This window comes from Eriocheir sinensis, chromosome 3, assembly GCF_024679095.1.
Source record: "Eriocheir sinensis breed Jianghai 21 chromosome 3, ASM2467909v1, whole genome shotgun sequence".
NCBI lineage: Eukaryota > Metazoa > Arthropoda > Malacostraca > Decapoda > Varunidae > Eriocheir > Eriocheir sinensis.
The window spans coordinates 22,850,701-22,865,493 of NC_066511.1; the positions used below are offsets into that span (position 1 = coordinate 22,850,701).

Genomic DNA, 14,793 nt, shown 5'->3' on the forward strand with positions numbered 1-14,793 from the left:
AAAAACTGGGACGAAAAGTCCCAATTTTTCGTTTTGACAGCAGGAAAAGAAATGTACGTAATATTAAAAGATAAGCATGAATTAAGAGGCGTGCATCCGCAAACAACTTTTAACAACACAACCATATATTATGTTTTCGGACTTGGGCGATTATGTCGCTTCGTCAACCAGTCTTTTATCATTTATATATATATATATATATATATATATATATATATATATATATATATATATATATATATATATATATATATATATATATATATATATATATATATATATATATATATATATATATATATATATATATATATATATATATATATATATATTTCGCTTTCTTTCAATGCACAAACACCTGCTGTAGATATGCATAAAATCTCTTTTTTCCTCAGAGCACCATGAGCTATCTTAATTGTTGCTATAACATTTCCGTGGAATGTAGACCGCGCCTCTTCCTTCAGTTCAGTCCATCATTAACTGTTGAGTACGGCCTACAAGTAAATCTGAGCGTGTATGGGGGGGAGGGGGGGGGCTTCATTTTTTTTCTTCTGTAGATGCGTTTGCGGCGCAGGCGAATTTTATTTATTGTGGCTGCCATATGATTTATGACTTGCTTGGCTCATATGCTGCCCCCCCCCCGGTGCTCCACTTAAACGAAGTAGGTACGAAGTCGCTGAAGTTAGGGTTGATAGAAGATCTGGACAACATGTGGGTAATCTACCGCCACTCGGCATGACTGAACATTGTCAGCGTGTATCGGCGGGACTCGAACTTAGGTTCACGGGCTCGCCACGCCCGCAGGTTGACCATTCGGCCACCGCCTTCTCCGAGTCGATCCCCACATACTATATAGTATCTTTGTTTGCACCCTCGATCGCCTTTTACTTTTAGTTACTTCACGAATGTTTTGTGAGCAGCATATTTTTATTGTTTCTGGGTAGCTAGTCTACTTTTGACTTTCCAGACACGGCCGGGTACTCTTTTTTGTATACTCAAAATAATTCGCGCTAAGAAAAACGTGTGGCTATCCATGCTCTCACTCGTGTATGTTCACAGTTCACACTGCGCTACTTTCCTAGTTTTTACTCCTTCCCCTGCCAATTATAACCTCCTGACCTGACTTCCATCCTTTCCCTAGGCTGGATTTCTGTGAGCCCACCACATGAAAGTTCCATACTCTCGATCATTTCCTTGGACATACCCTTTAGCCTCCCTACTCACCACCCTCTAACATCCGAAACGCTTCACCTGTTCACTTACCACCCTCATCTGCCCCCCTCCTGTCGTACATGTTTATGCTTCGTTTTCCCCTCAGCTACCCTTATCTTTACCTGACTCTAGTTTTCATGGCAGGCACCCTTCTACTACCTCCTTCATGGTACTGTGAAGACGATAAGTCATTGTGCCCTCAAAACAAATATGCTGAATGAACTCACCCCCTCCCCCGCTAAGAGTATCTCATTCACACGGACTGTAATTATAACTACCGCTGGTGGCCCCTCCTGGCAACATACAAGGATGCAGGAGGGCCAGCCTTACCTGTTGGCCCTTGTCTGCGGGCTCTGGAAGGCATGCGGGCGAGACAAGAGGTCAGTAAATATTGCTATCCACCGTGTCTCAGCACATGGCCACTTTAGCACGGTGTTGTAGGAATCAGCTCGTAGTCGCAAAACAGCTCGCAGAAAGAGGTTCAACTTGTTTACTTTTTCTATATATCACTCACCGCTATCGTTTACTTGTCCTGTTTCGGCTCCAACACATAGCACAAACATCAGAGAAACACTTTTTAATCAAGAGAACGCTTTAAAATAAACGTAGATGGCAGATTTTATAGAAATAATTATACCCCACGTTGATGTTCACTCACTTCTTTCTTGTTTGGTTTGTTGGTCTGGTGTGTTGTTTTCTTGCCGGCAATATCAAGCATCACAAAGATCACAAACTAGAACAAATCCAGGCAAATTAATGTTTTCCTGCAGTGTTACCAGTGTATTCCTCGATCAGTGCGCATGCATAGTGGAGCAGGAATCGATACTTTTTACATAGTCAATGGATCTCAGATGACTATTGTCCATCGACTTGAGCCAAGGCCTTGCTTGAGCCCTGTGGCTTGGCCCTATTGTTTACACATCTAGCGATGACCTGCGCATGGCGATCTGTCTCACTGTTGCATGGTCTGTACGTTATCTATTTATGGAAAAAAAAAAATATATATATATATATATATATATATATATATATATATATATATATATATATATTCATAATACGACTGCATGGTGTTATGAAGGGCTTGGGATTTGAGGGAAAGACAACGTTAACGACTCTGTAAACCTTCCAATTCACTTGGCAACGTACGCGGCTCATGCGATCGATGATGCCGCACCATTCACTCTTCCGCCATGCACCATGGAAGACTCACGTATGAGCTCACTCTCGCGTCCTGCACAGCCAAGCAAAAAATATTACATGTAACGTAAATAAGAGAGAGAGAGAGAGAGAGAGAGAGAGAGAGAGAGAGAGAGAGAGAGAGAGAGGGGGGGGTAGCGAGCTCCTCTGAGGAGAGTGATGGGGTGATGTGGCATTTGGGTCCTTCACTGAGCTGACCTGCCATCTGGTAGCCCTGCTGGAGCCTCTGCCAGAGCCAAGCGCTGCGACGTGATGCGGGTCCAGCGAGGCTTAATTGACATTTTTCTGTACCAAACTAGCTGTACATTATTCATGTCGTTGTAATGAACACTGTTGGCAAAATAAGAGCGTTCATCAACTCTCGATTTACGCGAGTTTGGTTTACGCGTTTTTTAAATAACGGGTCGTCCAAAATCCAAATAAATGTTTAATATACACTTTTTTTTTCACTTTTACGCGATATTTTATGGAGTGGCCACCAGATGTCTCATGCAACTGGACTCACACGGCGCCGCAGCCACACAGCTGAGCTCAGTTCTTCCTGCGCGCCACTTGAACAACAATACAATACCCACGCTACTCAACAACAACACCCTTGCTGCTGTGATACCACCAGGGGAAGGGCAGCCAGAGGAGGAACCACGAGAAGGAGAGGAGTCAGAGTGACACAGTAGGCAATAAAGGTACGAACCTACCTCTTGTTTGATTTACATTGTTTTTGATTTACGCAACCTCTTCAAGGACACAATACTCGCGCAGAGCGAGAGTTACCAGCCTACAACACTCCATCCCATGGTTAATAGGAATGCATCGGGTTAAGTGCACCTCTTGCATAAATACTTCAGTCATGCAAGAAAAGAGAAGTCAAACAAGTCTGGCATGGTGTCATGCTCTCAAAACTTTATAGCAGTGGTGGAAGGAGTGTTGAAAAATTTGCTATAATTTCGCAAGTAAAATATTAATGATACCCTGGAATATCGGTTATTTTTGTTATAGTTGTGGTTCAGGGAGGAGACTGCGCGGTGGACACTGGCTGACAGCATTAGATGCATTTTTCTCCAATTTTCTGCCTCTAATTAGCAAGGTTTTGAAATTTTCTATTGGTTAAATATTCTGGGTAAATCAAATATAAAAGATTTGGCTTGATTCTGGACAAATGTAAATAGATTGATTAATAGAGAGAGAGAGAGAGAGAGAGAGAGAGAGAGAGAGAGAGAGAGAGAGAGATTTATAAAATAAAAAAGTACAATAAAGTGCTTGAAATATGACTCCATCCAGCTTCTGACTGAAAATGGATTACCTCAATGATGTACACACACACACACACACACACACAGAGAGAGAGAGAGAGAGAGAGAGAGAGAGAGAGAGAGAGAGAGAGAGAGAGAGAGAGAGAGAGAGAGAGAGAGAGAGAGAGAGAGAGAGAGAGAGAGAGAGAGACTTTACCTGCTGGGATATGACTTCCAACCTGGAAGAAGATTGACCAAAAAATATCTAATTTCTTTATTGTTTCATAAGAAACATTGGAATGTCAAACAACTGCCTCCCAATTATCTTCAGAACACTGCCCCTTTCAATTGGTATCAATTGCAATCATATTGTAAATGACCCTGATTGTTACAAGCTATCATAAAACAAAAAGCTGTCAAAGCCACTTAATAACACTACATTTAAGTCATATCATACTTTTGGAACATCACTGTAAGAAAAATAACTCCTTAATAGTATATACTTCCACAATGCTTTGTGAGGTACATAAAAATACACTAGGTAGAAGTACTGCCCCATTATACATCCTGCGTATGACTAAATCCATACGCTTTTTTATCTTTCACACCTCAAGGTACTGTAAGTTACAAATATTGACTGTGACTATGTGTCTGTGCGATAGCAAAATGAAAAAAATTACGTTCATTAAGTGTTGATGGTGTTTCTTAACAGTAAGTGTTCAACAGTTTTAAGTGTACTGTAATCAAATGTTAGTTGTAAAAACTTGTACATATACAAAACACAACATCAAGTAGTACAGTGAAATTATGCTCTTTACATTTATACCTACACGAATCCTTAATTTTTCATTGTATTCAAAGTTACGGCAGTATTTTGGCAACGCGTGGTCAGTGCATACTGACTCCAATGGAGCTTTTTCTGTGTTATCCATCTATACAATAAACAGATTAATCACAGAGGTTACCTAAAAAATCATAAAAACAAATATGAAAGTATATGAATAAAGTCAATAGTTTCTTTAACATTAGACAACAAGACATCTCAACTTCATTTTGCCATTAATGCCACTGAAATGTAAAGCTACATCCAAATTTACATGTGGATAAAGTATGTATATGTTTAGTAGTACATATAATAGAATAAATGTATGTTTTCTGTTACTAGTATACCATGAAAAAGAAATGTTTCGCTATACATGTAACACAGGTGAATAAAACACCTCACAGATGCTGCTTGTAGAAAAGTGGAAAAATTGCAGTTGCTGGTCTAAATTGTAGAAATTATTCTTTTGAAAATCATTACTACTTTGCTTGCCTAAATCCAAACCAAACTATGATCATCTCATGTCCAAACATGCAGACACTATTAAAATGTAAATCTGAATATTGCATCATAAAATCATGGAAATTTTTATGAACTTTGTCATAAAAATGAACCATAAATCCTTTAACTCTTGAATGCTGATTTTTTTTTTTTGCCAAAAGCTCAGTAAAAATTTACAATATATTAAAATTTGGTTATTATCAAAATTTCTCATCAATAAACTATCATAACATATATTCTCTTATAAAATCAGTGCAATTAAAAGAAGTAATTAGGGAACAAAACTCACCCTTGGAAAGAACAGAGTGCTATAAAATGCTTCTGTGGCTAATTAATCATACTTGACATTTTTTAAACAACCAGTCTCTAAACAATGAAATTCAGAGAATGGGAATGTGAGTGTGTGTGGTGAGTGTGTGTGTGTGTGTGTGTGTGTGTGTGCATTTACCTAGCTAGTTGTAGTATACAGGATTTGAGTTAATCTCATGTTAACCTGTCTCCATATCTACTTTTGTGTTACTTAGACTTAAAGGTGTGTGTGTGTGTGTGTGTGTGTGTTTACTGATTTGTATTTACCTATTTGTAGTCTACCGGGCCCGAGCTAAGCTCTAATGGTCCCGTCTCCATATCTACATTTATCCAGCCTTTCCTTCATTTGTTGGACACTGTTCGCCTCTACCACCTCTTCTCGTTCCATGTGTTAACACTTCTGTGTGGAAAACTATACTTTTTCAAGTCACTCAAACAGGTTCCTTTATGTGTGTGTGTGTGTGTGTGTGAAATACAGTGCCATTATATAAGTGATTTTTTTAGTTTATACATAAACAAGTATTTGTAACCTTTCAATAATAATGACAATTTACAGGTAATGCATAACTTTATTATTGTTCGTATGGCATATGAATTTGCTTGACTGGAAAGCTGCAATGATCATGAAATATCACAAAGAAAAAGAAAATTGCTAATACTGGCTCAAAGACTCCACAGCATCTTCAAATTAATGTAGGTTATATCTTCACTCTAATGTCATTCCTCATGCTGTAAAAAAATAAATAAAAAATATATATATATATATATATATATAAATATATATATATATATATATATATATATATATATATATATATATATATATATATATATATATATATATATAAATCGGTTACATTAAGCAAAAACAGACACGTGTTTCACAGTGAAAGTAAGCATAGTTTAATAAAGAGAGAAATGAAAAAACTTTATAGTAAATGCTACTCAATTCCATAAATTACATTCCTATGACAGTTTCAGATCTTATTTTGTCAAAACTACTTCATTTTTGTTCATTTTGTCATGTTTGGGTGGCAATATCCCCAACTATATTTTTTTAAATTGTTGGTTGTCTGTTTTGTCGTTATTTTCTTTTTCTCTAATTAGAAATCAGATTTAAAGTGTTACATAAATTTTTGTCTTACTTTTTTTCTGGTCACTTTCACAAACATTTTATGCCAATTTCTAAACATTATGTCTTCATTTATTTCTTATTGCTTTCTTTCCCTATTCTGAGCTGAACTGATGAACACTATATTTTTCTTAATAGAATCTGTCACTAAAGATGCATTCTTTTGTATTTTACTTTGTTTCAAGCTCCAATCAAGGAGAATTTTGTGCATGTCTTGCATAACCCCCAACAGCTAATAACCCCCTGGACACCAACATATAAGAAAAATATAAATGACTAGGAAATTTATCTTTTTCAATTTATATGCATAAAATTATGTAATGTGCCTTATCTGTTGGAATGATAGAGTAAAATATAAATGAAAATAATCTGCAATAAAACATACATAACCTTGTAACTAATATTGTGCTCATATTATTACAGTATTAACAGCTTGTATGTATATGTACTTCAACTCACAAGAAAACATGTATGTGGAAAGTATTTAATATTTGTCTTGTTTCAGTATATTAGCTGCTTTGTATGTAAAGGTCAGACTGAGCACACAGTTGGGATAATGTGACATAAAACACTCAACAACCTATTAAAGATGAATCAAATACAGTTTACATTTTACTAACACCATATAGCAATACATATTTTAAGTACAAAAGTGACATAAGCAGTATACATCTAGTTATACTTCATTCTTTGGTACACAAACACTCTTTGTTCTGTTGGTTTCAAAAAGTATATTGCTTTGAAATAAACTATGCATACCTGAATTTTGTGGATATGGATCTTCAACCAACATACTTCAGTAATTTACACACGCTAGTCAAACTTTTTCTGCTTTCTTCTAATAATACTCTACGTGTTTCAAAAAATATATTACAGATTTCTAAAACTTATTTTTTTATTCTTCCTTCAAGATCTGCATTTTTTGGTGATGTTATACCTCAAGAGAAGCTGTGTCTTACAACTGTGTGTTATAACATTTAAAACTGAATGAAGAATTTCAGATGAGAGATACTATGTGGCTGTTGTATGTGGTACATTGTAAGACCTTTACTCAGGTATTAACCCCAGCTGTGCGTCTTCCCTTCAGATACATGTAAGCACTGTCATCTGGTCCCTTCCCTTTTATTTTCACTACCCTCATCCTTATCATGCTATGAATATCCTCTCTTTTTTTACAGAGATCATATATAAAATAACATTTGAGCTATGTGTTATGCTGTGGTTCAGTATCAACATGTAAATGTAAAGGTATACAGGATGCTAAGTCATAGTTGCAGTCAGCCAAAAAGATAATAAGACTGAGTCCTGAATTATAAAGTATAGCTTACATAAAACTACCAGCCTGAGACTACACACAGGGGAAGGCATTGTGCTTGTGGTCCCTGTGGATGCTTGCTGCCTTGTACTCGACTAGTATTAAGGTGATGAAACTTTTTGATATGAATCTGTGTTTCAGATAAGGTATGAAAATATCTGGAGTGGCAGTACAATCAGTGAAGAGAAGTTGGTTGGCAGTTGTTGTGGGAGGCGAGGGGAACGGGAACTTCAAGGCTGGAAGAGTCTCCAATGCCCTCTGGAGACAAATCAACCATTTCACACTTTCACAGTAAAATACTAAAATATTACATGTCATTTTTGTGATTTCTGCAGTGGGGTGGCTTGAGTATGCAGTATATTTCCACACATACATAACTAATGCATCTAATTTAAGCCACCATACTGATTCACATTATGTACAGTTCAGCAGGAGTCTGGAGATGAGAACATACTCATAAACAAAACACATCACTCCTCTAAGTATGCTAGACTGGTGTCACAGTGATGGTCTCAATGTCTCCAATACTCTTGACACGACGGTGAGTCTCATGGTGGAAGTAAGCTTGAGAAGGCATGATGGAGGAGCGAGGGCGGGCATGTGGACCATGGCGAGGGTGTGCCCTGGTGGTGACAGCAGGGGATTGCCCACCAGAGGAAGAAGACTCTCCTCCTCCATTGGTGCTGCCTACTGATGCAGTCTCTTCTCTCATCCGCAACCCGAGGGCTCGACTAAGTGACCCCTTCATGATAAAGAATAATGTATAAGTAAACAGTCTAGGAAATTCATATCAAAGAAGAATTTGTATACTGCAACTTCAATGAAATAACTATTAGTCTCTAGGAGTAAATAATTATCAAATATACACCAAGCATCAAGCCTCTAATTGAGCAATACAGCAATCTTTAATTAATTATACCAACTTCTAAAGTGGAAAAATATGAATATCAGTTCGTGAAGATAACTTGTATCTTATTGCTTAGGTAAATATATCATAAAGATGGTAAACAGATTGTCTGTATTTCTGTCTCCATGCCTTTGCATTACAACTTAAATTATTCCACTACTGTATCAAATGAAAAATGTTAGCTCCAACTACAAACCTTCTCAAGAAACTCTGTTCAATACCTAATTTCCATCACAAGCCATTCAATTCTGCTCTCCATTTCAAAATCAGAGAATTATTATTAACTGTACCAGAAAGAGCATTATGAGCAATCTGAAGATTCAAAGACTGTTGTATAATACTCTGAAAATCTATTAAAGCTTAATTGTAATGTTATGGTTTATTCAAGATACTGACAGTGATCTGAAATCATACCGAGCATGAATGTGGATCTTAATTTGAAATCATTTGTGTTTCTTCAATGATATCACGCTGCATACAAACTAAATAAGCATGGGTGCTCATATGAAATCAAAGTCAATTTAACTTTCTGGGAGAATAACTCATCACAAATAAACCATAAGAAAATAATTAATTTCATGATGCTATATTGGGCAAGGCCATGCTTGTGACTCAAGTGCTAGTTTCTATTCTAAACTATATCTTATTTATTTATACAAAACTATATCAGTAAATTATATTTATGCAAACTATTTCATGTCGGGTATCAACGTTCATATCAGCCATATGCAATCAATGTTCCTTGCACTCCATCAAGTTTACTGTGTTATATAAACTTGTATCTCACCTACCCTCTCTTCAGGACACTACAAGAATTATAATCTACAAAAAATCAGAGCATGTAGAGTAGGAAGACTAAAAGTTGTAAGATCCTTAGTTCTGCACCTATGCTACATAGATTCTATCAATGATATCCAAAAATTCGCAAAGCCACTTCAAAGTTATGCTGGTGGTTTAGTAGGTGGTGAAAAGTAAAACTCTGAGGGTAGGAAGGTAATTAAGAAATGCTACAACAATGGATTTAAACTCTTATCACCTGATTCCCATTATGTATCTGAGTTGAGACTTTGCAATATTAACGAAAGTGAAATTTTGAGATAGTAGGTAACAAAGAAGCAACCCTTAACTTATCCAATAAATTTGAAAACTAAAACTCCAAACCCTGATCAACAGTCCATAAGTATGTACCTATAATGATTCAAAGAATGTGTGTCATACATCACCTTGCCTACCACACAATGACAACTATAAATTATTATATGTAACTTAAATGGACTCTTTACCTTTTCAAATTTTGAAAATATCATATGATGGTGACTAGAACCTACTGCAGTCATAATTATTACCTTTCAAGCTCTAGAACTCACTCTTTCATTTATGCACACCACATATCTACTTCAGATGTTCATAATTCACAAAGACATTCAAACTCTCTTAATATATACTACTATTTTCTAATGGGGTATCAGGTGGGTACACCAACAATGATTATTGTCCCTCTAAAGTATGTCAACACTGTCATTTGGACGTCTTCTTTTGCAATAAGTATTCCAAATATTTCAACTAGGCAATTTTTTCATGCTAACACTATTTTATTCACTTATGGTAGTTATGCTTTCAACCCTCTGATATAACATGACATCCTTTCAGTATAAAATTTGATAAAAAATATTACAGAGTGTAAAAGTCTTAACAATTTAAATCTAAAAAAATCAGACACAAAAGTTATCATTACTACACAAAACTGATGTTTTTTTATACTAGATATGAGCTTTTTTGGCAAATTAATTTTTTTCTGCCTAAGAATATAAAGGCTATTGCTACTTAGTATCTGATTTTATGTCTATGTCCATAGTGATACTCAAATACTCCAGAGTTAAAAAGTTGTCGGCAGGATGATCATCAGCGTTCCAAATTTTGATTTCAAGATGCAATAAATTTGCTATGGAAATGGTCAGCATGTCTACATCTTTCACATCTTTCTAAAAACTTCTCTGAAAATATTTAGTTTATTCCTCTTTTTTTCTTACCACTTATTCTGGATTCTTCTACCATACCAAAGTGACTAGCAACTCTGGTTTAAAAAGTTTAGCACACAATTTTGTTCATACATAATTAGCAACAAAATGTGATGTCACTTAGTACATTTTACATAAACAAAATTCAAACATTTTTAGAAAGTTGCTACATAAGTTACTTATAGATCAGAGGGTTGCAAGCATTGAGAAACCAACCACAGCAGAAGCAAAGGATGATACATACATGCAGGCGGGGAAGGGTACGTGTCTTCTAGGATAGTACCTGAGAAGTCCGCCAAGTGCCAAACTTCAGGAGACAAAGCGAGACAAAACTTAGGTCAGTGGACATTGCTCAATCTTATAACTTTTCTTAAGGTTCTCAAGCCAAGATTTTAGGTCTTATAGAAAATTTCTGGCTCATAGAGATAGTGCTCAAGAGGTGCTGACTTGCTCTAAAATCCTAAACTAACTTTTCACTTCCTACTGTAAATTTTTGGCTTTTGGACACTCAAACATTTAATGTATGCCAGCTCATGTTTTAAAGCAGTGTTTTAGCAACAGTATTTTTTGCTGAATGAGAAACACAACAGCAGAAGACATGATCAATGAAATTTTGAAATCAAATTCACTTGACTGAAAAAAAAGCTGCAAATTATGGTACAGTGCTTCATGGTTAGTTGAAAAATTACTGGAATATCATTAATGTTTGTAGACAAAATGCATCTATAAAATGTTCAACTTTGACCTTATTACTGCATTATGAAATAATTTTAATATAAAAATAGTATGATGAAAATGATATTTTCTAGAGAATTTGAAGGTGCTAGACTGAATATCCCTCTCAAAAATCAGAATATAGTCATAAAATGTAAATTTTCAAAATTATGAAAAAAATCAGCATGATATGTCAGAGATTAACTGGTTGCAAAGTAAACATCTGTGTTGTCTCAAATTTAATTCCAATGATTTTGCATCATGTTTTATCATTACTCTTTGACTGGTGGTCATTACACACGACCTCTTCAAATTTAAATTTTAAAGCTTGAAATTCCATTTTGAGCTTAGGTAAAGTAGGATAAGAACAAGACTATGATGGTTAATAAAGGGAATCCATTAATTTGGCTATTGCACATTATGAATGATGCTTCATTTAATAAAACCAAAAATCTAAATTTGTGGTTATTGATGTATGAAATTCACTTTTTTTTGTTTGGCCTAAGTGATAGCTTTTTCCTTTTAGTGACTGGAAAGTGTTTCTTTTATGGGAAAGGGAATTACAGATGTAGATAAAGTAAATAAACCTTTTCATCAAAATTTTGTTGATGATATATAATATAAAACATCAGTCATGATCATCCTCATTTGATCCGATTCCTACAAAAATCAGTCTACTGTGCTTAGGACTTGTAAACGAGTTTTCCCTAAGACTTTTGACATAGTATTCTCACTGTATTGAATGTAGAGATAACGTCATTTACACTGTAATACAATCTTTGAACATAAAAGTACAATTGTAAAACAAGATATGTTACAGCAGCTCAATCAATGGGGACATATTTACGGCACATAAAAAGACTCATCAAATCCCAAACTCTTGAATGGTGTCAGTACCTTCGATGGAAGTGTAGGAAATGCAAAAGCCTGCTTTTGCAAGGGCTGTATAAGCAGTCACCGAAGATGGTTATTTTGAGGTGCAGCACAAAACAGCAGAAGCAGTACAGAGAGGAACAAGAGGAAGATTGTGGGGGTTAGTACAGCAGGTATATGAATGGTGGAAGCAGCTTATATATCCTCTTAACTTCCATCATTGTAAGGGGAAAGTTTTCTCATAAGCAATGTATGTAGCAGCAGCTCTCTCTGAACCTGGGAGAGGCTTACAAAAGGAAACCTGCACCAAAACTGTAAAAAAAAGCTGCACAAAAGAGTGTGCTGAAATCTTCTTAGCTGAATGGAATGCACTCCACACACCAAAAATAAAACAGATGTCATAGCGTTTGTCTTCACAGAGCAACATGTGAGTAATAATGATAAATTGAACTAGTATTGATTAGCATAACTGTGCCATGCCAAACTAGTCAAACCTTGTGTATTACATTGCTCAGTCCCTTTATGACCTCACAGTATCTTAAAAGAAATGAATGAGTGTGTGTGTGTGTGTGTGTGTGTGTGTGTGTGTGTGTGTGTGTGTACACATATATATATATATATATATATATATATATATATATATATATATATATATATATATATATATATATATATATATATATATATATATATATAATACTGTAGTTAATGCAAGTGTATGAAGTCCACAGCATACTTTTAAATGCATTCTCAAATGCAATGCTCGCCTCCACCACCTCTTCCTGCAATCTGTTCCATGTGTTAATACTTCCATGTGGAAAACTATACTTTTTCAAGTCACTCAAACAGGTTCCTTTATTAAGTTTCTTTCCATGTTCTCTCAGACCCTGTGTTCTCGCAGTTGAGAAGAGATCATCTCTATCCACCTCACCAAACTTATTTACCAACTTATAAAGCATGATCAAATCTCCTCTCTCCCTTCTTTGTTCCAGTGTCACCAAGTCCATTTCCCTCAATCTGTCTTCATACGTCATATTCAAGAGTTCTGGGACCATTTTAGTTGCAATTCTCTGTATCCTTTCTAACTTTCTGATATCCTTCTTTTTGTGAGGAGACCATACAACTGCAGCATATTCTAGTTTTGGTCTCATCAATGTTATTATTTTCTTCATAATTTCTTTGTCCATATAGTGGAATGATACCCTTATATTTTGCATCATCCTGTAGGTTTCTCCAAATAACTTGTTTATATGCTTTTCTGGGGATAGTGTGTCTTGCATCGTTACTCCCAAATCTTTTTCTTCATGTACCACCTTTAAGTTTTCTTCTCCCATCCTATATGTTTTCCTCGGTCTTTTTTTTACTTTTCCCCATTACCATAACATGGCATTTGTTTGCATTAAATTCCATCCGTGTGTGTGTGTGTGTGTGTGTGTGTGTGTCCACACATTTGTAAGCAACATACGTTATTTCTTGTTATAAATATTCTTTAGCTTGTAAAAGACAAGTGTAATCAGGGGAGGGTAAGGGTTTGTGGGGCACACAACATTTGCAGCACTAGTTTGGCACTTCAGATATAAGGAAAAATTAATGTTTTGAGCTTAGCTGTGGGGTCTCAAGTGATGAACACACTGCGCACAACAACCACCATGAAGCTCAAGTGCAAAGCTATCAAAGCATACTGATGCAACATACTCCTTACTATAACTCTTTTACTAACTTCTGCTATCCACTCCTGAGTGATGCAAAAATCAACAAAAGTTGTAAGCAACTGTGAAAGTATTAGTAGATTATGTTGCATTAGATTAATATCATCAGCTAGACTATAAACTATAAAAGAAAGCTAAAAAAAATAGTTAATACATAACTAGAGAATGTGCAGCAGGATTCCTCACATTTAAAATGATTTGAGTTATTTTTGACTTTGCAAAATCTGTATTCATAATTTTTAAGACCTACTGTCAGGTACTACTTGTCACAATGTTGGTTCAATGAATATATCCACACACTTAGGTTCAGTGGTAATAATGCTATCCTCTTGTGATTTTTGAGTCCAGGTGAAAGATTCTTTACTTGAAAGCTTTCTCAAACTATTGACAGAAACACTAAGCTCATCATCATAATATTTTGAAGGCTAAGATAACTATTGGTGCAGTGGTTCTTAACCTGAGGGGCATTAGTAATTTCCAAGGGGAGAATGAGCCCTGGGGGAAAAGTTGGAATTTCTGTTGTTGGAATATTTGTTATCTTCATAAGAGGATGGGCTAATATTGAGAAATTTATGAGAAAAATGCAAAATTATTGCTTTTACTAACTTAAATTTTCTAAAGTCTACTTTGGCTTACCATTGTTTATCAAAGCCGGGAGGATATTTTTCTATTATTATTACTAAGTCTTAGAGGGAAGTTGATCTACATATGCTAGGGGGGCATGAAGGTAGGAACTCATTCCCTGAGGGAGAGAGTAGTAAAAAGATTAAGAACCACTGTATTAGAGCAATAGATTTTCATACAGAGATATGAATGGAATCCTGATGCATGGCACATACAAGGAATTGTCT

General features: G+C 35.6%; 1 protein-coding gene across 20 annotated transcripts in view; it reads right to left on the reverse strand.

Moving 5' to 3' along the window:
• Positions 1 to 3,900: 3,900 nt before the first annotated feature.
• The window catches only part of LOC127006798 (kazrin-like), a 140,583-nt gene continuing 129,690 nt past the window's right edge, over positions 3,901 to 14,793 (reverse strand). For 13 of the 20 annotated variants that reach the window (XM_050877211.1, XM_050877223.1, XM_050877222.1 and 10 more), the window contains 3 exons: positions 12,258 to 12,302; positions 10,930 to 10,953; positions 6,127 to 8,463 (listed from right to left, as the gene is read on the reverse strand). In XM_050877211.1, the coding sequence (XP_050733168.1) occupies positions 8,209 to 8,463; positions 10,930 to 10,953; positions 12,258 to 12,302 (324 nt within the window). In that variant the 3' untranslated portion in view covers positions 6,127 to 8,208. Of the gene's footprint in view, positions 5,648 to 6,126; positions 8,464 to 10,890; positions 10,954 to 12,257; positions 12,303 to 13,953; positions 13,969 to 14,793 lie in introns of those variants that run through there. The other 7 variants (XM_050877197.1, XM_050877168.1, XM_050877164.1 and 4 more) reach the window with 7 other exon arrangements.